This window comes from Neodiprion lecontei, chromosome 4 (assembly GCF_021901455.1).
Source record: "Neodiprion lecontei isolate iyNeoLeco1 chromosome 4, iyNeoLeco1.1, whole genome shotgun sequence".
Taxonomy (NCBI): Eukaryota; Metazoa; Arthropoda; class Insecta; order Hymenoptera; family Diprionidae; genus Neodiprion; species Neodiprion lecontei.
This window is the reverse complement of record NC_060263.1, coordinates 2,628,901-2,651,437: the sequence shown is the minus strand read 5'-3', so window position 1 is coordinate 2,651,437 and position 22,537 is coordinate 2,628,901. Positions and strand designations below refer to the sequence as shown.

Here is a 22,537-nt window from a genome sequence, read left to right as displayed (position 1 = left end):
GCGGTTTAGTCCACCAGTTTTTATCTGCTTAGTCCTAATTCGTCGTAACAGATGTCGGATCATAGGATTGTATTATCAGTGATACAAGATGGACTCTTGGTTGTTTATACAAACATAACCAACAATATTCTTGACATTTCATCGAGGTGTGCGAAACATGCCGTTGTTTTCAAACAAGTTTTCACCCAAAAAAACGCCTACTAGAAGAGCATTCGTTTCGTTGGCAAACAAGGATCTTAGCCCTAAAAGGATCGAAAAAGAATTAGGGCCTGATGTTGGACCCATACGTTTGCGACTCGGTGACCAAGAGACTGTATTCGACAGTGGACAGTGGATTCCTGGTAAATTCAGTCGAGCCCAATCTCAGAATACTTTTCCATTTTCCATTTCTTCATTTTCATAGAATCTGGCAAAGTTGGTGGAACTTACAAAGAGAATGAACGACTCCGAAAGGAAGTGAAGAAGCTTGAAGAGGAGAATAATATTCTGAAGCTAAAGTTCGAACTAATGCTTGACATGGTAATTATCCCTCTACTGTAATAAAAAGTCGTAAATGATGTCGTTAGTGCTATTAGTAAATTACACTCTCATTACTGTTATCTCTGTTTATTGGCTCGTTGTATCTCTGGGACACCAACAATACGCGTACAATTGTTTTAACGCAGTAGAAAAAAGATAGCGTATTACACCGTTCTTTATGAAAAATGAAACTAATGTTACAGATTTGATCGTTAATTTTTTTCTAGCTGACGCAAACGACAGCAGAGTCTAATTTATATGGCAAAGAACTCGACGCTCGTAAAGATAAACCGTCACACTCGAAAAGTACTTAGGTAATTACACATAATATCACATTTTTACAATTAAACTATCAAAGTCTTGAAGATTTTTCTTATTATTAAATTGATTCAATAAATTGTCTTAACCCGCATCATTTTGTGAACAGGTACGTCTGGTATGACCTGAAATATCGATAATTAAATTATCCATTTGGTAAATAAGTGTGGTAATTGTATACATCAAAAACATACCTTCTTGTCCGCAAAGACCGCACTTCCTTTTACTTGGATTTCTTGCTCTAGGAAGATTTGCATTTTGTGTATTTCTACCTCCTCGAAAGCCCCCTGTGTGTGTTCTCTGTCCATTATCGCATGAACCATCATCGTCATTTTCATCAGCCCATTTAAAAAATTTACATGTAGTGCCTATTCCTTGAGGGCATCCATAAAATTCTCTTCCTTTGTTAGGACCTTCCTTGTGTACGGTAAGTCTGTGGATATTACAGAGAGCAATTGGTGCTGGTAGAATTCGGATGTGCATTAAAATTTGAAGTAAGTCATTCCATTGGTGGACTCACTTTCTTGCCGGTTGCCCACACGTGCAGGTAATGCCTTGAGATGACGATGATCCGCCAGCTTCTCTATCGAACCTCATATTAGTTTGGCTCTGCTGTGTTTGATTACTATAGCTGCTATTGGTATTCCGAGATGGTTGCGAATGATTTCTGTTTGCATTATCATTGGGTAGAGCATTTTCTGCAGCCCAGAGAAAGAAGTCACAGCTGTTTTCTTGCGGTTTGGCACATTTGTAGAATTGTCTTCCTGCGGAAATTATTTTCAGTAAAAAATAAACAGAGAGCAAAAAATGTGTTACTAAGGTAATACTGTATTTCCAACTTACCTTTATTTGTCCCCTCTTTACGTACAGTAAGCTCTATTGCTCTTTCATGACAGTTACAGAGAATCGTGTCATCAGTCTCCATATTCTGTTGATTCTGATTACTAGACCGATTAGAAAACTTATTATGTCGTACAGAAGTCGTCGAAGGTGCAGAGCTCCAAGTAGACACCCCAGAATCAGTACGGCTTGTGTCATTTGCTCTAGAATTATTTATCTGGCCATTAGGTTGCCTTTGTGCGTTTTGCCGTGTTTGATTTGCTCTAGGATTTTGATTTGAGTTTGTTTGCGGTGCTCCACCATTACCAGCTTGTGGCACATTTTGTACGCTATGTGTTCGAATATCAAAAGTCTCATTGAGCACTGTATCACATCCTCCTATACAAGAGGTGTAAGAGGTTCCAAGATGCGGCAGGGTACCTTGGCGCAAGGTAAACTTAAGTAATGGCATATTACCTGGACACTAGAAATAGAAACAATCTAATCAATCTCCATCTTGATACTACACACTAGAAATTCCGAGGCCCAAAGTTTTTTAATGATTATTTGTTAATTGTTTAACTTACCCTGTTACACTTGTTATTCAAAACTTCTATATTCTCAACAGTGGTTGGAAACCATATCGAATTATTACATGTCGGAAACGCCATGCAGCCAATATATTTGCCAGGAGAGTTCCTTCGATCCTTTAATAACATATTACTCCCGCACTTTGGACACTTGTATACAATTATATCTGGATCCGGGTTTGCTATTTCAGCATGCTGCACCTGCGCTGGTTGCTCGTCAAGATAGTGTGCAAGCGCTTCGTCTATTAATCCAGCCTGCCGTAACGTTGCTGTGAATACTGTTTTATACCTGGATATTTGATCCTGCAAAACATCCGCTGGCTGTTTCACACCGTCGCATATTCTGAAAGAAATTATTTATTTCTCTTTTATTTCATTATAATGATATTTTATTTCATAACTAGTTGATATTTCACCCACAGCTTTAAATCGTTTTCGAGTCCTGCTCTGAGGTGTGGTTTGGACATATGAAAGCCCATACTGTCGTAGCCCATGACCAATCCAATCCCGAGCTTTCCGGGAATGAAATACTTTTGATCCTTCAGGCCCACGTATTGCCTTGATTTTATTTTCTCGATATGTTCAGCGTGAGTTGCATCAGTGCCAATTCCGTGCTTATCCATTAAAGCAATTAGGTCAGCTTCTGTTAGCAAGTTTGGAGGTGAAGTTTCCCCATCAACCATTTCAATGCCAGTGGGTCTGAAAGTTTGTCCCTCTTCGTATGCATGGATTTCTTTTGCATTCCACGTTTCGTACGGGTACACTTCTAAGTAATTTTTGGCAATTATATGAAGACCACTTGCTATAAATTTTTCCTGCGCAATATCAATGTGAACAATGGTCTCTTGACCTTCTGCATCCTTTGATATACAGGCCAAAAAATGACGAACTATAAACTCGTATACACGAGCCTCATTGCCTGTAATAAAGTGGATTCTTGATTTAAAAAATTGTTATACAGTCAGAAAATTACTCCAAGCGGAAATTTTTACAAATTTTTGGGAAAATTGATCGTTTTCCAAAATTTTTGAAATTTTCAAACCATGATTACGGTCTAGACTAATAGTAAAGTTGATAAAGTTTTGTAACATACCTCCTAAAGTAGCAATGTACTTCGTAGGATGAATCGGAGGGTGAGCTCCATCATTTTTTTTCCCTTGACGTGGGAAAGGCCCGTTTTGCAGTATTTGTTGTGCAAACGGTCCCCACTGTGGACTTGCAGATTGATGTTCGACTAGTGGCACAAGATTGAGTTCCTTGGGAAAAATGTTAGTTTCTGTACGAGGGTAGCTGATAATACCTTGAGTGTACAGTTTCTCTGCTATTTTCATTGTCTCCTTTGCGTTTAGTTTCAACTTGCGTGAACCCAATTTGGCTAATTCCTATAAAATTAATACAATTGAAGTGTATCGGTTGTCATATAATAATAATTTACATAAATCAGTTGTACTAACGACGGTGTCCAATGGCAGCGGTCTCCATTTGCTTTTCGGTTTGCACGTAACTTTTTCTACAGTTGCAGTAGGAGATTCTAAACACATGTCCAGAAATATCTGGCACGGAAGGCGTTCAAACAAACGATTTCTGTCCCATCTAAATTCCACCAATATTCCATCACGATCGTCCGTGACTTTGATTTTCCAAAATGGCTCTGACTTGAAATTTTCAATTGCGAGAAACCTCTCTACTACAAAACCCAGGGTTGGAAACTGGCAGCTGCCATAGCTGATTAACATCTCAGCTAGCGTTTGTGGAAAAACCTTTTGAAGTCTCATTGTTTGAAATCGTGTAAATGCAGCTCCTGTTGGGATAACGTTGACATATTTAACCAATACAACTCTAGCCACATATCATCGTTTGATTAATTAAACAATTAAATTACCTATTCTCAAGTCCAATTCGCTCCTAACGTCGACAGCATCGCTTATGGCTTTGTTCGGTATTCCTAAATTATGAAGTGCTCGAGTCACCGATGGAGCAGTTATTTCCGAAAATTTTGCTCTGAAAAAAATAGCCAAGTAAAGATATACTTCGAACTGGTAGTAACATTTATTGACAGTTTTGACCTTGCCAATAACTACCGGTATATCTTAATGGTGGGCTTCACAGCTTGGCAAACTTGTATAACTTCAAAGCCTATGTTTTCACCCTCTCGATCGCAATCTGTCCATATAATCAGTGCCTGGCAACCCTTAGCCTCCCTCTCTAAGGTTTTTTTTATTTTCATAAAATTCTCCTCGCACTGCTTAACCACAGGTGCTTCAAATAGAGATAGTGGATTACATCCCTGCCAATTACGATATCCTCCGACAAATTCATGATTCAACAGGTGACCAGATACCGACGTCATTATCATTTTGCACTGCTGGCCCCATAGCTGGGTATCAAATTCGTAGATCTTGTTATATACTGATAGTCCTTCTCGCTGAAAATAATTGACTTTACTAGTACTATTGGCGTGTTAATTGTTTATCTGACCAGTTACGATATTTCAGAGTTTGGCAGCAAGTGGTGTTGTGAATTTTACAGATGAAAAAACAAAATAGAAACCAATAGTTACCCGATGCGAAGACCCACGTGAAAGATAGCCAGCTATACCTTTAGCTGCGTCATTTTTTTCAGCAACATTCAACACCTTCATGACGTTTTTACCGCTATTGTACAGCTCTTTGACAGTATCACTGCTACTTAATTTGGCCAGTTGAATCCATGTAGTTCTTAAATCTATAAACAAATATTTCTTAACCTTTATCTTCGTAATTTTCGATGTAAATTTCATGCGGACAAGTAAAAGCGAAGAAATAAAGAAGAAATAGACGTTAACGAAATACTTTTGACTTGATAAGATTAGATTATTGCCGCAATCAATCGTTTGGAATTAACCAAAAATACTCGGTGATTAGAGAAGTGTTTTGTTCACATTCTACTCACCAAAAACTAGCCGGTTGATCTTTGTTTGTAATACAAAATGCATTAAGCAGTTGCGGTATACTGAAAAGTAGAAAACATGAGTGAAAAAAACTCCGAAGCTTAGTGAATTTACGTAAACCTAAAGCATACTTTTTCAAATTAATATTAACTTAAAATAAATTATAAAATAAATCGAAAGTGTGTGTTGACATTTGTTTTCGGTTATGTAGAACTCTGTAGAACTCCAGAATCATGGCGTCTGCTATGCTGCGCAGAATTGCTGGAACAATTTTCTCCGAATGTAATTTACTAACGCCAAGGTAACGTAGATTTTTCACACTGCTTAAAGTAAGCTATATTTTATTGTAGTTGTGATTCGCTTTTTCGTCTTTCAACCTCTTTAGATTAATCAGCTATACAATAAAAAGAAAACCCATTTCTATTTGAGGTTAGGTCGCTTCTTGTCTACCCGTTTATTGCACCATAATACGCAATATTGTCCTGCAACCATTAATATCAGTTCGTGATACTAGAATAACTGGATTTAACTTTACTTGCAGAAAACTATCGACACCGATAGGTTGGAGAACCTTGGCCAACGTTTCAAATAAATCAAAGGATTACAAAAATGAGGAACAATATGAAGAGCCATTGCGATTCACCGGTAGTAAGGCTGATACTTGGATAGCTATGAAATCAAGAACGGGAAAAATATCGGATGAACCTTGGTACCAGATGTACGTTGTGATTGCGAGCACAGCTGCGTTTCTTATATATTTCGGCATTCTAAGGGAAGAAAGCGACATCGATAGACACTTTGATTTAACGCTTTATGATCACATAGAGGGTCTAGAAGAAGTTCAATTAAGAGCTGTCCTAAAGTTTAATCGGGAACGTAATCTTGATACAAAAGAAATAGAGGCGAGATTGAGGGAAATCGAAAAACAAAAAATGGACAAATAGTGTCTGCCGTATTTAGTTTCATTTAATCCTACACTTCGATTGTATGTCCGAAAAATTGAGTTCCGCTCTAGCTGTTAGTATAAATAAACGAGTGCTTCTTTTGTGGCATGGAAATTGCTTGGCAATATTCCCATAACCTGTAAATAATCTACAGTATACTACATAATATACAGTAAACAATAATAAATAATGAAATGAGATAGAAATAGCAAAAACCATCAATCATTTATTAATAGTTTCTTAATACATGGAGCGGTTATTTACAATGGGTACAAAAGCTGACCCCAAAACACATTTCTCACAATTTTACCCCACTCAACCGGCAGGTGAGGGTTTATCGTCTCTAGAATGCAACGTTTCCAAGTTTCACCCCATGGAGATACAACTGTTGACACGATTAGGGTGGTAGGACCTTCTCCACTTCTGGGATATATCTTCATGTTTATTGTACCTGGAACAGCATTGGAAATTGCACATGAAATACCGTCTATGCATCAAATCAAAATAATCTATTATCGGCTCTACTTACTGCTCATAACTGGGGAACGAATAAGCCATTTTACAAAAGCATAGACTGGCAGAACTTGTAAGTAAAACTTAAGTCTGGTGAGAAATCCACCTAGGCCTATTAGGACGAGTCGAAGCTATGGAAAGAAAATAGATCTACCCGATTTACTTGTGATACACTCGAGTAAGATTTTGTTTAATAATTCTTTCTGTGATTTCAATTGATTTCGAATTTAATTGGTTTTTGTTTCATTACTCACAATAGTGAAAACGGAGTAGTAAACCCATGTTGTTGGCATTAGAAACAGGAGGATAGTGAACAGCAATGTTCCAACAAACAATTGATCAGCCTGATACTGACATGAATCCACTCTCTCCCTTAATGGATTCTTCTTCTTTCCAAGGAACAAATGGAACAGTGCCATCAGGCCTCTCAGCTGCATATTGAACAGTCTGTATTTGACCGAGATCATTAGAAATTACAAATCAATGAAAGTCCAATATTTGTGTGCTGTATAGATATTCACCTTGCTGCATAAACGTAGATGCAGTAACTGTGGAAGCTGACAAGAGCCAAGAGATCAGCTATTATAGCTATTTGGAAAGTGACACCTAGTCTTCCACAAAGGATTAGAACCTTGAATGCAAATTCAAGCAAAGGTTCACTAACCACCAAAAATGTCCACCACAGGTTGATGTGGTATAAGAAAAATCGACCTAGCATCCCGTTGAACGAGTGGTTCAGTTTCAAACCTGCTGGCGCTCCCATTAACCAGTTTACCAGCCCTTTGAGTGATTCAACAACCCTCTGAAATGAAAGCAATTCATTCCTGTAGTTATACAATTTCATTTTCCAACTGTTCAATAAGGTATGAAGCATTGTTTAAAAATCACCTCTGCATTGTTAAGCAGTACTCGAGAGGGTGGCACATGTCCAATATTTTCTAACAAAAATCGCAAAAGCAAGACGCCGAGTAAGACGTCAAGCGCCGTAGCCAAAATGTAGTTTGCAGTTTTCAATGTGATTCTCTTTCTCTGTACGATCATGGTCAAAGTCCATTGTCCGTTTTCCAGCCAACTGTGCATGTGTAGGCCAAGTGCGGAGTATTTCAATATTGGCAAAAGTTTGCTCGCTATTTTGTAGAGGAATCGCATTTGGTACAAGAAAAATAACGCATGATAAGTCAGAAGGATCTCTCCGATGAGACTAAATTTTGATTTCCTATTTATCTCATCCTTTATGGACCTTTTCTGCAGCGTTTGTTTCAGTTCTTGAAAGTGATCACCAGATGGTGCCTTGTTTACTAACAATTCGGCCTGTAGCAATGCAGTTTGATCGTAAATTATGATCACAGTGTGATATGCGGTTGGTGTGATCTTACGATTGTCTATGAGAACGTCACGTATGCAATATTCGCAGTTAACGGAATTAGACTTGGAATTTGGAGACAAATAGACGTTTATCCAATCCGATAATGTTTTATCTAAATACCCATACGTGTTCTTAGAGCCGGAGAAGTACCCTATCAAATCGCTGTTTGATTTAACCGTGTTGCCAGAATCCACCTTCCTCACACCAATAATAAAGAATTTCTTCGATTCATTCCAGGAATCATACACGACTCTGCCAAACATGTATCCTGGTTTCTCATTGCAAAATTCTTTCGGTATGAATACTAATATGGTCTTTGTCATTGTGCAAACGGCCCAAATTACATTGTACAAAATCTACTCTGCCTAAGGAAATTGCTACACGTTATCTGATGATAGGCAACTAAATCCGCCTACATTCCTTAACCTCAAATTTCATAATTTCTGTTATTACAGTACAAAATGTTGTACATTTCAGTTTATCGAATTATTATGAGCAAAGTCGAGCCAAAATCTGCAAGGAATAGGAATATTGAATGCTTTTGAATTCAACTGTGACGTTTCGCCAGCTCTATTATTGATAACCTCGAAATTCGAATCTTCCTGTTGTCATTGACTAGAGAATTTCAAAGGCAGCCAGTCTTGTACTATCTCGTAGTAGCTTCTGTTCCCACATGTTCTCACCGGTTTGTCCACATCCTAAGAGTTAGACAGTGGGACGTCAGGGATTTCGCCATTTGTCATTCTGGCCTTTACTAAAATGTCTCGAGAAGGCAAACATTCCCGGTCATTCCCGTCGTTCCCGTAGTAGTTGACCTGTAGTGTGACTTGTGGATAATTTTTTTTGCAATGTAGAAAGCGACAAACTTGTTCGGCATCTTGCGATCGGAATGTTTTTAAAATCTTGATTATTCTGCTATGGGCTGACATTCAGGTAATAACGAATGGTTACAAATCACCAGCTAATATCTTTAACTAATACTGCGCCACGATCTTATACGCCGGAGACATTTCTCTTGTTCTCGACCATTTTTTTTACCACAAAAATTATAACCTCAACCAGTTATTTTGAATCCCATTTCGCTCCAATCGCAGTTTGTAATCTAGTCGACGATTAAACATCGTAATCAATATTTCGCATTGTGAGTTATTTCGTATAAACGATAGTTGCGCGCAATGTATTCCGTAACACCTGTTTGCTGCAGCTAAATAGTCAGTTCCTATTTTATCCCTACTTCATCATAAACTTTGAGATTGCACAAAACAATGTCTCTAAAAGTTGGCTTTTTGTTCTCTGTCCGAAGTCCACAGCTCCTTGCATCTGTTAAAATTTGTATTTCTTACCCCTGTTGCATTTTGTACCCAACCGTCTTGGTCAAAATGTTGATCATTTTCTTGAACCAGCTTCACCTACTCTGTGTTACAATCTTCGTTTATTCTTTATTTCTCTTTTCAGCCCAGTAATCGAACTGATATGTGAAGTAAATTTGGAATTTCAAATGGAAGTCAGTGGTTTCACCAGGCATCGTGCTATCTCGGCGAGTAGCGACGATGAGATAGAAGGACTGAATGAACAGCTGATAAGGTCGCTATCACAATTCAAGTTTCCGCCACCGCCAAATATCAGCTCTGTTCATAAGACACATTCCTTGTCTGGGACAAATTCTGACAACGATACAGACACGCTATCGGAACAAGGAGGTTCCGCAACTCCGCCTTCATCTAAGCACTATGGATTCGAATACTCTTATCTGCACCATGGTAGTCCAGTCAACCCGCAGACTCTACCGAGATACTTACCACCGATCGGCGTGTTCTGGGACATCGAGAATTGCCAGGTTTGTGCATCAGACTTTTTCTTTTAAACAACAGAGTAGTCTGAACACTTACAGAAAACATTTCAAACAACAAATTACCTATTTTCTGCTTCACCTTAGGTTCCCAAAGGCAGATCCGCCGTTGCAGTTACGCAGGTGATCAGGGACTCATTTTTCAGTGGTTACAGGGAGGCAGAATTCATAGTAGTGTGTGACGTTAAGAAGGAGAATAATCAGGTTGTGCAAGAACTTAATGATGCTCAGGTAAAAAATCTCTTGGCTCATCTTGTTATCTTATCTTATTAATATTTTTTCCTCCCATTTTATTACAGGTGAATTTAATTCACGTCGCATCGACATGCAAGAATGCTGCGGATGAAAAACTTCGCCAGTCCATTAGGAGATTTGCTGACATTCATGGTAGTCCGGCAGCAATAATTCTCATATCTGGGGACATTAATTTTGCTGTTGACCTTAGCGACTTGAGGCATAGAAAAAAAATACATGTTATACTCTTGCACAAGGAGAATACATCTGAGGCTTTAATATTGTGTGCTAATGAACATTACAATTTTATTGAACTTATGGAACCCTTGCCATCCCGAACCGTGTCGAAGGTAATAAAGCTATCAACACTGACAACGGCTTGCCACTTGCATCTCACTCTATGCCTGATTATCTCTCTTGCAACATTGCTTCTGAATTATTAATTTTAGATTTTTTGTTTGTATTTTTGTTTCTTTAAAAAATATAATAAACTTGTACAAGAAATTATATTTCTATACTTTTATTCGGTTTTTGTTAAATGTCCACATTTGTCTTTGATTACTATGTTTTTTGCTTTCATTCTTGTATTTGTCTGTTTGTAATAGTTCTCTGTTGTCTTTTCTTAATGCTCAGAGCTATTCATTCATTTTATACGTGGCAATGTTTTTCTGTGTTCTAAATGTACAGTGATATTCATAATGTGGTATGCATGTCCCTAGCTCTTTGAGCTTGTCTTGTAAACCAGTGAACTTTTCAGCTCCCCGAGACCTACGATCTTCTAGTCAATAATCTACCTAAAGAAAAGGACATCGTAGCTATCAGGCGACGCTTGAAGCAACTTTCCGATAACTGTGGTGGCAAGGTTGTAGCAATTCAATCCAACACGGCCACCGTGCGATTTACTTCAGCTGATTCATCTATCAGGTAACACATCGTTATTAGCTGTTTGTCTCGTTTCTTTTTCTGTTTTTTTTTTTTTTCCCACTTGTATTCATTGAATTTGTTTCGTTGCCAATATTATCGTCAAAATATACTCGAGCGATACTATGAACATATTCAATTCAATTAAAAGTACTGATTAAATTAAAGACAATGATGGGGTTATATTTTGCAGTGAAATTCTAGATTGCCAAATTTGAGCCATATAATATTTCGTACCACCTTTAAAGCTTGAAATTCAATAGTTTTGATATTGCTCGTCATGTAGCGCCATATACACGTGGAAAATTGGAGTAGGAGGAGAAAAGGGGAAGGGTATATATATCAGCAAAATCTGTTGGCAGCCAGCAATGTACCATTCACCTTGTTAGATTACAGTTCACAAGTAAAACAATTTCAAAAATTTAACCTTACATGTAATAATGTATTTGTAATGTAATATGTGTTAATTATTAGTTTCAGTAGGAGATATTTTATTTATTATCGTTCATAGATTTTTATTTATTGAATATTTGTTTGTAAGCTTGTCTCTTTGTGTGACCCCATGACTGGGTAGCTGCTTATTACTTGTACACAACTATGGTAAGTCGTTATGGCTGGAAATAAACTCAAAACATAATAAAGGTCAGGTGATACGGTACTATTGTATTTTAAAATCGAACTGTTGTGGATTTCTCATATCAGCATTTAACATTCAGTATTCAGCTATTATTCCAAAAATTGTTTATTTTTAAATTATAGATTGTTGTTAAACTCGGCCTTTACTCCATCTAAAGGACACTTGAGTTCTCTTATCTGGCTTTCAGCAGGCTGACTTTCAGAAGTAACGCTCATTTCTTATTCTCGTTTTTTTTTTTTCTTCTCAAAATAGGGCTCAGAAACGTATGCATGGTGAAGACGTATTTGGCTCAAAGATTCTTGTCAGATTCTCTGAAGAACGAGACGAACATACAAGTAAAACACAAGGTAGATGATGTTATTCTATAATATATTTAAATTCAACATTTATCCAAACTATTTTTGTAAGATTTTCATATTATAAATTCATAAATGTGTACTCGTTATTTTCAAATCTTACGATAAACACGTTCAAGATTTTTTTTCTTACTTGGTCTGATGATATTATTTTGAACGAATTTGCGATAAATCTTAGTGTTCTTTTTCTTGGCAGATCACCTTCAAGGAATATTTTTTTTTTATTGGATATTTGACAAAAGTGTTCATTTATGTATACTTTGATGTTTTTTTTGCACCTTTGCGAAGTTAATGACCTAAGAAAATCAATAATTTCAGGTAGCAACACAAGCCAAGATTGTACAGCAACTGAATCTGAATCGGTGATCGGAACACCAGGAAAAATGTATACTGCAGGGAGCACGCTAGGAGGCGCACGCAGTCTTCCTGTCACCCCGCACTATCATTCGTCATCACCTATAATCGGAGCATATTCAACATGGGGTACAATCCACAGTTCATCAGTTAATGTACCACCTGGGTAAGTCAAAAGATTTAGAAATAATTCGAAAGATTCGACTCTCATTTTTCCTATAAATGACATTGTAATCACAAACATGATGATACTCCGAGATTGAACCTTTGAGTCGCAGATTGATTGTAATAATCTCTGCTGATTCGGGTTATGAATATTAGAAGCTTTGATCTTATCTGATTTGAAGTATTTGTAATTCGTATCAAGTTTTGATTCAACACGACCTTGCTGATTTCATTTTCGATTTCTTTGGTGCGATTTCAGATTGATCCAGCAGACGCCTGTCTTTCGTAAAAATGTTCAAAGCAGTAGCGAAGCTAGTTTCAACCGATCTCTTAACGAATTGCCGCGTTCCCATTCTCCGTTTGTATGGCAACAGGTTGGCAACACACAACGGCACGGATTTTACTGGGAAGGTCAATACAAGGTAAACTCGTATAATTGAATGATTCAATTTCGTACAGCACCTACTGTAAAAAAAATGAACAGACTTGTTTGATCAGTGTTATATTCTTAATAATTCTGTGATCAACTGTCTGAATATCTACGTGACGGTTTAAAGTACTAGCCACCTCATATCCTATGCTTATGTTCTCGTAATCAACACCTATACAATATATTTGAAATCGAACTCAATTCTTCTCAAAAAAAATTGTGATGTATTCAAAATATGATAATGCAAATTTTAGAACGAAGATGTGAAGGTTCTTGGTAAGCGTGCTTCAATCTCGCAGGCTCGAGATACAAGCACATTATCCAATAACGATTCAGTTCGTACACCAGAAGGGTATAGGCGCATAAGAGGAACTCATAGCTATGTACATCCACCCGACTGGAAACCGGCGCGACAACAATTTCATCTTCCCAATCCGAGCTACAATGGAAATGGTAATTACGTTTTTTGATCAACAAAGCCCAAAATAGTCTCCAGTTTTCTTTCACTTAGTGATTTGTATTGCAAGTAACTCATTTTCATACAATTGTTCATTTGCTTCATAAATTTTTCCATTATAGGATACTTGCAATCCAACTCCATAAAGCGGCGCAGTCCTTCCCCAATGACTTCGGCATATACGCGAGACCATGCTCACTGGAACGGACAAGTGATTATTGCCTATTTTTATTTTACGCATCTTCTTGAATAATTTTCAACCACGTGTCTTAACACTCTTTAAACGAACAGGTAATGCCGCCACGAAGTAGTAGAACTCCATCACCCTACGACGGGCATCTGATGTCTTCGTGCCAACATGAGCAGTCGCGATTGTCGCCTTATCATCAAAATGATCCGGAAAGTGAAGAAGTTGAGGTTTGTGCTAATTATGTTGTGTATAACAGTTTTGTGCACTTTCAAATGTATGCAGATTCTTCATTCTGTACATATCCATTGGTGTGTTACAGAATTTTTTTAATCCAATAAGCAACCGTAATTTTGGCGTCTTGAACGGAGCCTGTACACCTATTGAACTTCAGGTAACCAATTTGGACCAAAACATTGAACCCAAAGAGATGAAACGTATTTTGGCCTCAGTCTTTATGGAACATGTAATGGTAAGTCACTCATGACGACGATTTTTGAGTAAGAAATAGCTATATGCCTGCCGTTGACATAGAATCAACAGCTTTAAGTATTTTATTCGTCTGGTCTTTTATTGTAGCATTTCATTTATTCTTCTAGGTTTTGCACGTGTTTGTCTTCATGCAATCTGATGGAAATTTTGCCGCTAGCGTGAAGGTTCCGTCGTTACAAGATGCGCAGTATGCCATTTCTCAACTTCATCGTCGCAAGGTCGGCTTTAAACGGATTTTGATTTCATACGCTCATACTGGTGGGCCTAATCCTCAGCTGGTACGATCCCAGATAGTAATGTTGTTGCAAGAAGTTCCTGGGCACAAGTTACCGTTATTTAAATTTCGGGAAATGTACGAACGACGATTTGTAATCTCAATTAGTGTTTCCGAGCTCTACAAAATGAAAGATGTTTGCATTGTCACTGAGGACTCTGGAGGAAGGATGGTCTCCCTCAATCCAGATCATCGAAATACACCATCTCCATGTTTCGGCAACTCCACACCAGTAAGCCCAACTTAATCGATACTGTTTTCACTACTAATATTATATTCTACCATGTTGCACATGATGACAGACATGAGGCCGAATCTGAGTTACTTTCGATGGTGATAGAGCCTTTGTTCTCACCGGTCTTAAGTATCATTGATCATTTCGGGGAAGCGTGAAAATTTATCTGACTTGCGTAATAAATCATGTATTGTTTTTTTCTCTATGATTTCAATTTCTAAGTATCCTTTGTTTCTTTTCTAGGAGGGCGTACAGCTGGAGATGCCGTATTGTACTATGCATACACAGAAGCCGTGGTCAGACAGAGGATGGGCGGAACAAGAGATGCTTTCATTGCCAAATGTTAAAATTTCACTGAAATTACTCACTGACCGCCTACAACAATTATTAAAAACGCACAATGGGAGTCTCCCGCTACTTAGGTGAGAAAAATAATTTTTCTTTGAAAATATTGATCGAACTTTGCTCTCGATTTATCTTTATCATGCTCATTTACACCGTGATAAGTTCTGATTAATTACTATTCCTCTTATTCAGTCTGCCAACGTGCTACGAGGCTGAGTTTACAGAAAAACTTGAAGTAGATGAAAACGGAGTTCCTTTGGAGCACTTGGTTGCCTGTCTAAGTTCCATAGAGCTGAAACAAGGTCCAGGAGGAGTCAAGTTTCTTATATGGGCTGGAACCAATGACAATGATGATAGTCATGAAGGTAAGGTAGACGTTTTTTGATGATTTTAAGTCTAAATTGAAATCTTAGAACAACATTCAATCACAATATTTTTGTACTTAACAGATAATAAATGCGTAAGTCCCCCACTGGTGAATCAACTAGCATTGTTCAGTCGAGAATTGGTTGATCTGCTGAAAACTGCACCTCATTGTCAATTGCCGTTCAATCGTTTTATACCAGCTTATCACCATCACTTTGGAAGACAGTGTAGGGTTGCTGATTACGGTTTTACTAAATTGATAGATCTCTTAGAAGCTCTTACACACACTGTACAGGTGAAATAAATTTTTCTATTTCTCTCCTAATGAATTCGCAGCCCTCTGTGTGTGGAATTTGTCGTTGATGTATTAAAATTGATGCCATTATATCAGGTGATGGGTGATGGAAACAAACGAGTTGTCACACTGTCACATCGGGCCCAGGTTCGTAGGTTTACCTCGGATTTGCTCAGAGTTTTGAAAGCCCAAGCTAGTAAACAGGTCTCTCTTTCTGAATTTCCATCTGTTTACTCCAGAGTAATAGGTATGTTGCTTGGTTATAAGGTATATGATAATTCGATTGTTCAAATTAGAATTTAATTAAATTTATACCATATTTTTATTACAGCCAAACCGTGGGATGTCGTAGATTATGGCGTTTGTGCGATTGAGGATATTCTCGGTGAGGTTTCTGAAAATACAGTCGTTGTAACAAACCACGATAATAATGATAAAATGATTGCCATACCAAAGAGAGAACAAACTGCTGAGGAGATAGAACGAACGAAACAGTTTGCTCTCGAAGTAAGTTCGGTAAACTGAATTCTTATGCACTTTCAAGTTCAATTTGAAAGTTCATTTCTTGTAAAATTTGAAAGTTAGCCTGACTTTTGGCTAAGTTTTAGGATCCATCTACTAGCACAAAGAGAAATGGCAATAAAATTAGATGCTCTTTGAGGAGCTGTAGAAATGTTAATACATACCGATTATTTACGGATTTGAGGCAACAATTCAGTGTAATCCCCTAAATTGATTATTTGGTTATTTTATTTTACAGGTAGTTAAGCTTTTGGGTCACGCTCCACAGTGTAGAATGTTGTTCAACAAATTTGTCCCATCTTACCATCACCATTTCGGTCATCAGTGTCGTGTGTCAGATTACGGTTTCACAAAATTGATTGAACTCTTTGAAGCCATACCGCATATTGTAAAAATAGAGGAAACAAGTGGAGGTGAGCGATGTATTTCGCTTACTGAAAAAGAAGGGCTCCGAGTACTTGGCGAACAAGTAGCCAAGTTAGTTAGCAGGGCGAAAGGAGTTCTGCCAGTGGCAGAAATTGGTCAAGCATTTTTGCATCAGTTTGGTTACGCCTTATGCCCAGACATATTCAACTGTTCTTCAATATTGCAACTGATGGGAAAACTTTTTGAAACTGTCAAGGTTTGTTTTAACTAATTTCAAACCAAACGACGTTATTGACAAACCTTATCCATATCTGTTTCAAATGGTAAAGACACAGGTTTTTTCTCATAGATATCACAAACAGCGACAGGTCCGGTTGTCACGTCAGTGGATAAATCGAGGTTGCAAGTTTTGGCTCTACAGTGTCGTAGAGTACTCATGGATCAGCCACAACGCTGTCTCTCAGTCCCAGAGTTTCAGTCTCATTTCATTCGGTATTATGCATCAGCCTGTGACTTAGGCGGGCTCCAAAGGGATCTTTCCGACGTCGTTGAGGTAATAATTATTATTTACGAAATTCAGAAATTCAATTCTATTGACGAACAAGCCCTTTTTTACCTTTATTTAATTCTTTATATATTCTGAATTTCAGTTCTCAAGTGTTAATGGCAAGCAAATGATAGAATTAACTCCGCTACAGTCATTTGCGTGCAATCTATACAAAGTTTTAATGAACTATGGTGGTGTACTTCCCTTGTCTCAATTTGAGAACGCATATCTTAGTGTCATAGGTTCGGCATGTCAAGTTGCCCAATTTGGATTTTCAACACTCACTGCACTTTTACAAGCTCTCAAATGTACTGTAATCCTCAAAGAACCAAAACACCGAAGGAAAACTTTATATCTGAATAAGAAACTTGCCAGTGAGTATACAATCAAAGTTCTTCCAATAGCTTTCAGCCTTTTTTTTTCTTGTAAACTGTTATGTCATAGTGCTTAGTTGCATGTGTACCTAAATATAACAATAAAATCCATTTCCGATTTTGTTAAACAGCTGTTGGCTTCCCGTTACCTTCAACATATTCGGTCACATCACCGAATAAGAATACAGAGTCCAGCAATGATTCCTTTGACAGTGATACATCTGGACGTTTGGACCTATCGAATGCTTCGCTTAATTTAGAGGAGCTCAGTAAATGGCCACCGACATCTGTGAATATCCATCATGATTGGTCTCACAAGGAACTTAGTCAGTGGTCTCAAAAAAACGATACACAGTGGTCAGCAGTGCCTGAATCAGAAGCAGAGCAATCGCATAAATGGTCCGCCATTGAGAGGAAAGATGATAAATTTCTTCAAAGTCTAATTCGCACCTCACCAGGAAATCAAGAGCTTCCACCTCCACCTAAGCCTGATTCTCCTAACGATGTAAATTCGGTTAGCAATTTATTTCTGTATCAATTAAAATTTAAACCTTCAAAGATCCTATATTCTTTGAAATCCACTTTTATTGCAATTTTCAAAGCCTACCTCCAACATTACAGGGTGAGAATGACAATAAGCAAAGATTTTGGAACTCTGCCGTGTGGGCAAGCCCTCCAAATTACAAGTACTCTCAACGCGATCAGTCTGCAATTGTTGTTGTAAGTTTGCTCCATCATGCAATCGTATTTTTATCTTGACTATATTTTCACACATGTTTTGCAAACTTGGATTCTAGGTTCCGGCTCTCACCTTGCCTCACTGGGATCAAATGACCTCTGATGAGAGTGCTTCTAATCTGCTATCTCCGGCAAAGAATCTTCTGCCGGCTGCAGCTAATCCGTTGAACCCTCGTACATCGCCGTACTATTCTTCTCGCAGCCCGGTCATTGCACCTCATCCTTCGGAGTTACCATTTCCGTCACTTTCTTTGACTCCTAAGAAGAGTGCTCTTGTTGAAGTTATCGAATTGAGGAGAAATAACGATTTCCGAACTGATGGCAATAGTCTTGAAGACCAGCCTGGTAAATCTCAAACGAGTGAAACTGACAGCTCTGAAGCTTTAGGAAAAGGTCGGATTACTCCCGCAAAACAACAACGTAAGTTTGAAACTTTCTGTATCAACTGATAAATATCGACTTTGTGGAAATAGCATTCATTTTATTCCAGTGATATCCGGGAAACGTCGCCTAGCTGCTCAATTCAGTCAGCCCATTAACTCTTGAGTAAGAAAAAGTAAATATCAGGGGGTACTTCCTGATGTACCTTCTGTTTTTTAAGATTCTCATCGGTAAGTCTGAAGAGAATTTTCAAATACAATCATATTGCTTCAACAAGTTGCCGACAATTCAAGAAGATACTCTATTATGAGCTACTTGGTTATCGTCAAGAATTATTCGTGAACCGAACAATTCAAATATATAATATTGAACTATCCATGTTCGTGATTTAACATTGCAAAATTGCTCGATAATTATTACGATGAATGCGACTGGAAATGAAAGTAAAAGTGATTAGTGATCTATAATTCACAGTGGTGAAAGAATCAATGAAAATATAATATACTAAACAGCTAATGCCAGCACGATGAAATTTTTTGTGACTGTGATAAAAGTGGACAGTCTCCACAACTTAGCCAATTATTTATATTCACTGAAGTTAATTACTGGATAGTGATCTGATACATGTAGTATATTAGATTATCAATAACCAACACGGGATCATAATTTTTAGATTTTATTTAAATATAAAATAAAACCTACTTGATAAGAACAACATTGCCCATTTGATTGCTCCAAATCACTATTCAATTTGAATATTTTGAAAAATTGGGAACACTCGTACAGAATGTGCAATCAACTTCAGGCATGCTTAGAATGTATATACACATAACTCTCGATTACTTGAAAGTAATATGTTTTTAACATTTTAACATGGCAATTCTTGAGATTCATATGCACAATGTGCACATCTATAGATGAATCGTTGTAACGTTCTTCATTTTAATTAAAAAATATCTCTTGGCGTTATGTTGAATAAGAAATAGTAAACTTGTATTGAATGTGTAAGTTACATAAATTACGCAAGTAGAATCAAATTCGGTGTTGTGTTCGATTCTGTCAACAAAAAAAAAAAAAAACATTTTGCAGTCACAATTTATATTAAAAACCGTTTCCATTGAAAATTGCGAGTGAACGCAAATTGGTTCAAAATCATTGAATTTGTGCGTGCATTGTTAAGCATAGGGGGTGGTCGGCATTCAAACATTAAAACTTGATACTCTTGCCCTGTATACGTAATCGTAATAACCAGCTACGTAATCTTTCACCCTGAATTATATAAATTACTTTGTATTCTTACAGTGTGTTTTATAGGCGTTAGTCATCGGACACTTTCATGTTAATACCCATTTTTTATCATCACTTTGAGTATTTTCAATATAGTTGAAAGTATCATTTGAAAAACTACAGAACGGAACGAAATTGCAGATATATCTGAAGAAGACACTGGAAAGAAAAATTACTTAGAATCTATCAAAAATTAGAAGATACGGTCGTGGAAGTGAAAATACAAATGACTAATTTCCAGAATTATTAATAATATTTTATCGAGTCAATCAAATCACGTGCTTTCTCTAAATGAGCATCTTCTGCATTCTCAATGATGAAGAGTACGTTGTACATTTTTATGATTCTATCTTGGAGTTTTCATCTCTCTGACCTGGGTGATGGTACATTTTTTCTACTCGTTTCTCGAATGATTCCTCAGCGTTTTCAATGCAAATATCTGAGAACAGGATATTTTATCTAATATTTTCATGCTCTTTGTTGCAAAATCTTTCCAGCAAGTGTATAATCGAGTCTGGTACTTGGTTTTACAAGCATATTTTATATCTTGGCCTGATGATCGCTTTGAAGCTGCCATACCACCATTTGAACGAGGTTCTGATGCGAGTTCGGGACCTTGCTAATCCGAGTAAACAGAAGCGTTTTGGACGACTCCAAATTTTTATTTAAACCCATTTTCTGTTGCACCGCCATCTGTGAATGGATAGTCTTTGTAATGTTCGAGATTTTCCATTTCGAATATTTGTTTCTTACCGTTCCAAGATACGCTTCATTTCGTTGATTCTGCACCTGCGTTTTTGCGCTTCTATTCGGAATGAATATGCGCAGCTATTCAAAAATCTGCTCCTCGTACTAGAGATCTATTTGCCAATTTTTTATACGACGAGAATCACACTCTTCCATAAATTCACCGTATCGATAGGTTTTGGCATAGTGGCTTCAGTTATTATCAGCTGCAATGTCCAACAGTGTCTTCAAAGCATAATTTGCGTCTATCGTTGTCTGTATTTGAATACACCGAGGTTTAGTTTTATTTTCTTGATCAGACACGCGAATTTTCTGCTGGAGATCAATAATCTGTGCACTGCGTAATTGCAGATTTTCTGTGAACAAAGAGATAATATATAGTACAATTTATTGAATAAAACGAAGGCCGCACGCAATTCTGTTCAGGGAAACATTACTGTTATGGTTAGTGTAAAGATTAATTGTATTTAAGGTCTTCATTTTAAGAAATCACAATAAAATTAACAGCAATTTTACCAAATCAGTCAATCTAACAGATTGGCTACTTTTCGAATTGTAAGAACAATTTTTTCGTAATCAAAAATGTACTTTTATCGAGAAGAAGACAAAAATAGAAAAAGAACAAGGCGAACAAATTATATTGTTTTTGTACGAATTATTATTAATCTTAAGGAAACAAACGTTTGCTTGAGTGATGTGCAGAAAATTATGTCTGCACTATCTGGTGTAAAATAATTATTAATAGGATCATAAAATTTTATATTTAGTATCTGCAGCTGATGTTTTAGCGATAGTTGTTATATTGAAGTGTAAGCTTTGCAACAGAATGGAAGCTCCACGTACTAGTAACAGAATTCAAATTGACGTCAAAAATCGAAATTGGTACATTGTTCTGTAAACGTCAGTTTTATAAGCACTAAAAATGATATTTTCGATTAGTGAATTAGATTTAATTGCAGAGCTTCCTACTGATTGTAATGATGTACTGCGAAAATTTGGTGAATTTATTATTACTGCAAATTGAATTTGATATGGAATGTATTTATTATAACACAGTGTTTTTGAGCAAGCGCGTAACTCGTGAAACAGTGAACAAAGAAAATTCCGCTCACGCTTGACTCATACAACGAATTTTGAAAATATACAAGGCAGAAAAATTCGCATAATCATGCTTTTAATTGAATTTTCAACTGGTATCCACAATATACGTATCAACCAGTTGAATTCAGGCTCGCTCGTTCAATATCCAACACGACTTTTTTGTGCTAAATGATTTTATTGTGATAACGAGGTGAGAGAGTTTATTATGTATAAAAATGAATGTCAATGCAATCCTCCCTATGAATGTTTAATAATTTAATTTGATATACGTGTACAATAGCTATAGACGGTTTTTTTTTATATAATTGTACAATAAAGTGTAAATGGTGGATAAAAAAAAGGAAAAGAAACAGCGTATTTACTTGTAATTTTTGGAGAGCTAGAATCCGTAGCTACTTTTTCCTATGTACTCAGATCTCGGAAACTGTGAAATCTCTATTTAAGTACTGTAAATTAAAATGGGTTAGACTTGATTTTTTTTGTGGAGGTAACAGGGTTCGGGTGCACAATATTTTCGCTTTGGACCCTCGGGAAATAAAGAAAAAAATCTAGGACATCGTAGGACTAGCAACTGAGGAAATATAAAAAAAAGTTTCCATGATTTAGCTGCATCTTTTGACCTGTTCGTTGGAGCGACTTTAGACTATGCGCAATCGGTTGCTAAATTTCGTTGATGAAATATCATGATTTTGTAACTGTAGGTTTCGTTTAGTTGGAATAGCCTTAATCCACCTAACGCACTTTTGTAAGGCAACCAAACACGCGTGTCAGAGTACCGAGTAGCCTAAGAATCCTGACACAGGCGTCGGCGAAACACATAGGTATACATTATAGGTATGCCTTATGTATACCGATACGATGTATTCACTCCAATTTTCC

General features: G+C 37.1%; 4 protein-coding genes across 15 annotated transcripts; 2 read left to right on the top strand and 2 right to left on the bottom strand.

Annotated features, from left to right (window-relative positions):
• The first annotated feature begins 28 nt into the window (after nt 1-28).
• Nucleotides 29-6,233, top strand: LOC107225596 (protein chibby homolog 1). Of its 4 annotated transcripts, none has more exons than XM_015666115.2 (4): nt 29-341; nt 404-519; nt 747-833; nt 947-998. In XM_015666115.2, exons 1-3 carry the CDS (start codon nt 158-160, stop codon nt 831-833), a joined length of 387 nt encoding a protein of 128 aa, XP_015521601.1. In that variant the 5' UTR covers nt 29-157; the 3' UTR covers nt 947-998. The 4 variants fall into 4 exon arrangements, with proteins under 4 accessions (XP_015521601.1, XP_046594463.1, XP_046594462.1 ...); XM_046738507.1 differs by lacking the exon at nt 947-998 and adding an exon at nt 5,717-5,791 and having other exon boundaries at nt 30-341; XM_046738506.1 differs by lacking the exons at nt 29-341; nt 947-998 and adding an exon at nt 5,717-6,233.
• Nucleotides 591-5,412, bottom strand: LOC107225594 (DNA topoisomerase 3-alpha). 4 transcript variants are annotated; one of them, XM_046738497.1, is made up of 13 exons: nt 5,307-5,412; nt 5,178-5,237; nt 4,807-4,970; nt 4,328-4,671; nt 4,129-4,247; nt 3,701-4,047; nt 3,340-3,628; nt 2,667-3,165; nt 2,244-2,589; nt 1,681-2,140; nt 1,358-1,601; nt 1,032-1,270; nt 591-962 (listed from the first exon to the last, which is right to left on the bottom strand). In XM_046738497.1, exons 2-13 carry the CDS (start codon nt 5,218-5,220, stop codon nt 922-924), a joined length of 3,135 nt encoding a protein of 1,044 aa, XP_046594453.1. In that variant the 5' UTR covers nt 5,221-5,237; nt 5,307-5,412; the 3' UTR covers nt 591-921. The 4 variants fall into 4 exon arrangements, with proteins under 4 accessions (XP_046594453.1, XP_015521597.1, XP_015521598.1 ...); XM_015666111.2 differs by having other exon boundaries at nt 5,178-5,412; XM_015666112.2 differs by lacking the exons at nt 5,178-5,237; nt 5,307-5,412 and adding an exon at nt 5,078-5,159.
• Nucleotides 6,234-6,321: 88 nt separating the features above from the next.
• Nucleotides 6,322-8,665, bottom strand: LOC107225586 (phosphatidylinositol N-acetylglucosaminyltransferase subunit Q). 3 transcript variants are annotated; one of them, XM_046738499.1, is made up of 5 exons: nt 7,521-8,665; nt 7,154-7,434; nt 6,887-7,079; nt 6,649-6,763; nt 6,322-6,576 (listed from the first exon to the last, which is right to left on the bottom strand). In XM_046738499.1, exons 1-5 carry the CDS (start codon nt 8,319-8,321, stop codon nt 6,380-6,382), a joined length of 1,587 nt encoding a protein of 528 aa, XP_046594455.1. In that variant the 5' UTR covers nt 8,322-8,665; the 3' UTR covers nt 6,322-6,379. The 3 variants fall into 3 exon arrangements, with proteins under 3 accessions (XP_046594455.1, XP_015521584.1, XP_015521585.1); XM_015666098.2 differs by having other exon boundaries at nt 6,322-6,570; XM_015666099.2 differs by lacking the exon at nt 6,649-6,763 and having other exon boundaries at nt 6,322-6,570.
• Nucleotides 7,383-21,701, top strand: LOC107225589 (meiosis regulator and mRNA stability factor 1). 4 transcript variants are annotated; one of them, XM_046738494.1, is made up of 25 exons: nt 7,383-7,495; nt 9,454-9,835; nt 9,935-10,078; nt 10,147-10,431; nt 10,839-11,005; nt 11,892-11,986; nt 12,314-12,515; nt 12,774-12,936; nt 13,199-13,397; nt 13,524-13,612; nt 13,693-13,818; nt 13,911-14,060; nt 14,188-14,586; nt 14,833-15,011; nt 15,127-15,299; nt 15,384-15,595; nt 15,692-15,842; nt 15,927-16,102; nt 16,356-16,739; nt 16,833-17,036; nt 17,134-17,404; nt 17,536-17,909; nt 18,026-18,124; nt 18,202-18,562; nt 18,633-21,701. In XM_046738494.1, the coding sequence occupies exons 1-25, from the start codon at nt 7,440-7,442 to the stop codon at nt 18,686-18,688; spliced, it is 5,097 nt and encodes a 1,698-aa protein (XP_046594450.1). In that variant the 5' UTR covers nt 7,383-7,439; the 3' UTR covers nt 18,689-21,701. The 4 variants fall into 4 exon arrangements, with proteins under 4 accessions (XP_046594450.1, XP_046594449.1, XP_015521587.1 ...); XM_046738493.1 differs by having other exon boundaries at nt 7,384-7,495; nt 17,536-17,918; XM_015666101.2 differs by lacking the exon at nt 7,383-7,495 and adding an exon at nt 8,786-8,931 and having other exon boundaries at nt 17,536-17,918.
• Nucleotides 21,702-22,537: the final 836 nt, after the last annotated feature.

What these genes read in the sequence shown, in the direction of transcription:
- LOC107225594 (XM_046738496.1), bottom strand. Translation starts at nt 5,025, where the DNA reads ATGAAATTTACATCGAAAATTACGAAGATAAAGGTTAAGAAATATTTG. An exon ending in CGCTGCCATTGGACACCGTC is followed by an intron (nt 3,629 to 3,700) that starts GTTAGTACAACT and finishes TTAATTTTATAG; the next exon opens with GAATTAGCCAAATTGGGTTC. An exon ending in TGAATAACAAGTGTAACAGG is followed by an intron (nt 2,141 to 2,243) that starts GTAAGTTAAACA and finishes TTCTATTTCTAG; the next exon opens with TGTCCAGGTAATATGCCATT.
- LOC107225596 (XM_046738505.1), top strand. Translation starts at nt 5,409, where the DNA reads ATGGCGTCTGCTATGCTGCGCAGAATTGCTGGAACAATTTTCTCCGAA. An exon ending in TGTAATTTACTAACGCCAAG is followed by an intron (nt 5,477 to 5,716) that starts GTAACGTAGATT and finishes CTTTACTTGCAG; the next exon opens with AAAACTATCGACACCGATAG.
- LOC107225589 (XM_046738493.1), top strand. Translation starts at nt 7,440, where the DNA reads ATGAAAGCAATTCATTCCTGTAGTTATACAATTTCATTTTCCAACTGT. An exon ending in TCTTTATGGAACATGTAATG is followed by an intron (nt 14,061 to 14,187) that starts GTAAGTCACTCA and finishes TTATTCTTCTAG; the next exon opens with GTTTTGCACGTGTTTGTCTT. An exon ending in GTTTCGGCAACTCCACACCA is followed by an intron (nt 14,587 to 14,832) that starts GTAAGCCCAACT and finishes TTTCTTTTCTAG; the next exon opens with GAGGGCGTACAGCTGGAGAT.
- LOC107225586 (XM_046738499.1), bottom strand. Translation starts at nt 8,321, where the DNA reads ATGACAAAGACCATATTAGTATTCATACCGAAAGAATTTTGCAATGAG. An exon ending in ACTACTCCGTTTTCACTATT is followed by an intron (nt 6,764 to 6,886) that starts GTGAGTAATGAA and finishes TTCTTTCCATAG; the next exon opens with CTTCGACTCGTCCTAATAGG. An exon ending in TCGTTCCCCAGTTATGAGCA is followed by an intron (nt 6,577 to 6,648) that starts GTAAGTAGAGCC and finishes TTTCCAATGCTG; the next exon opens with TTCCAGGTACAATAAACATG.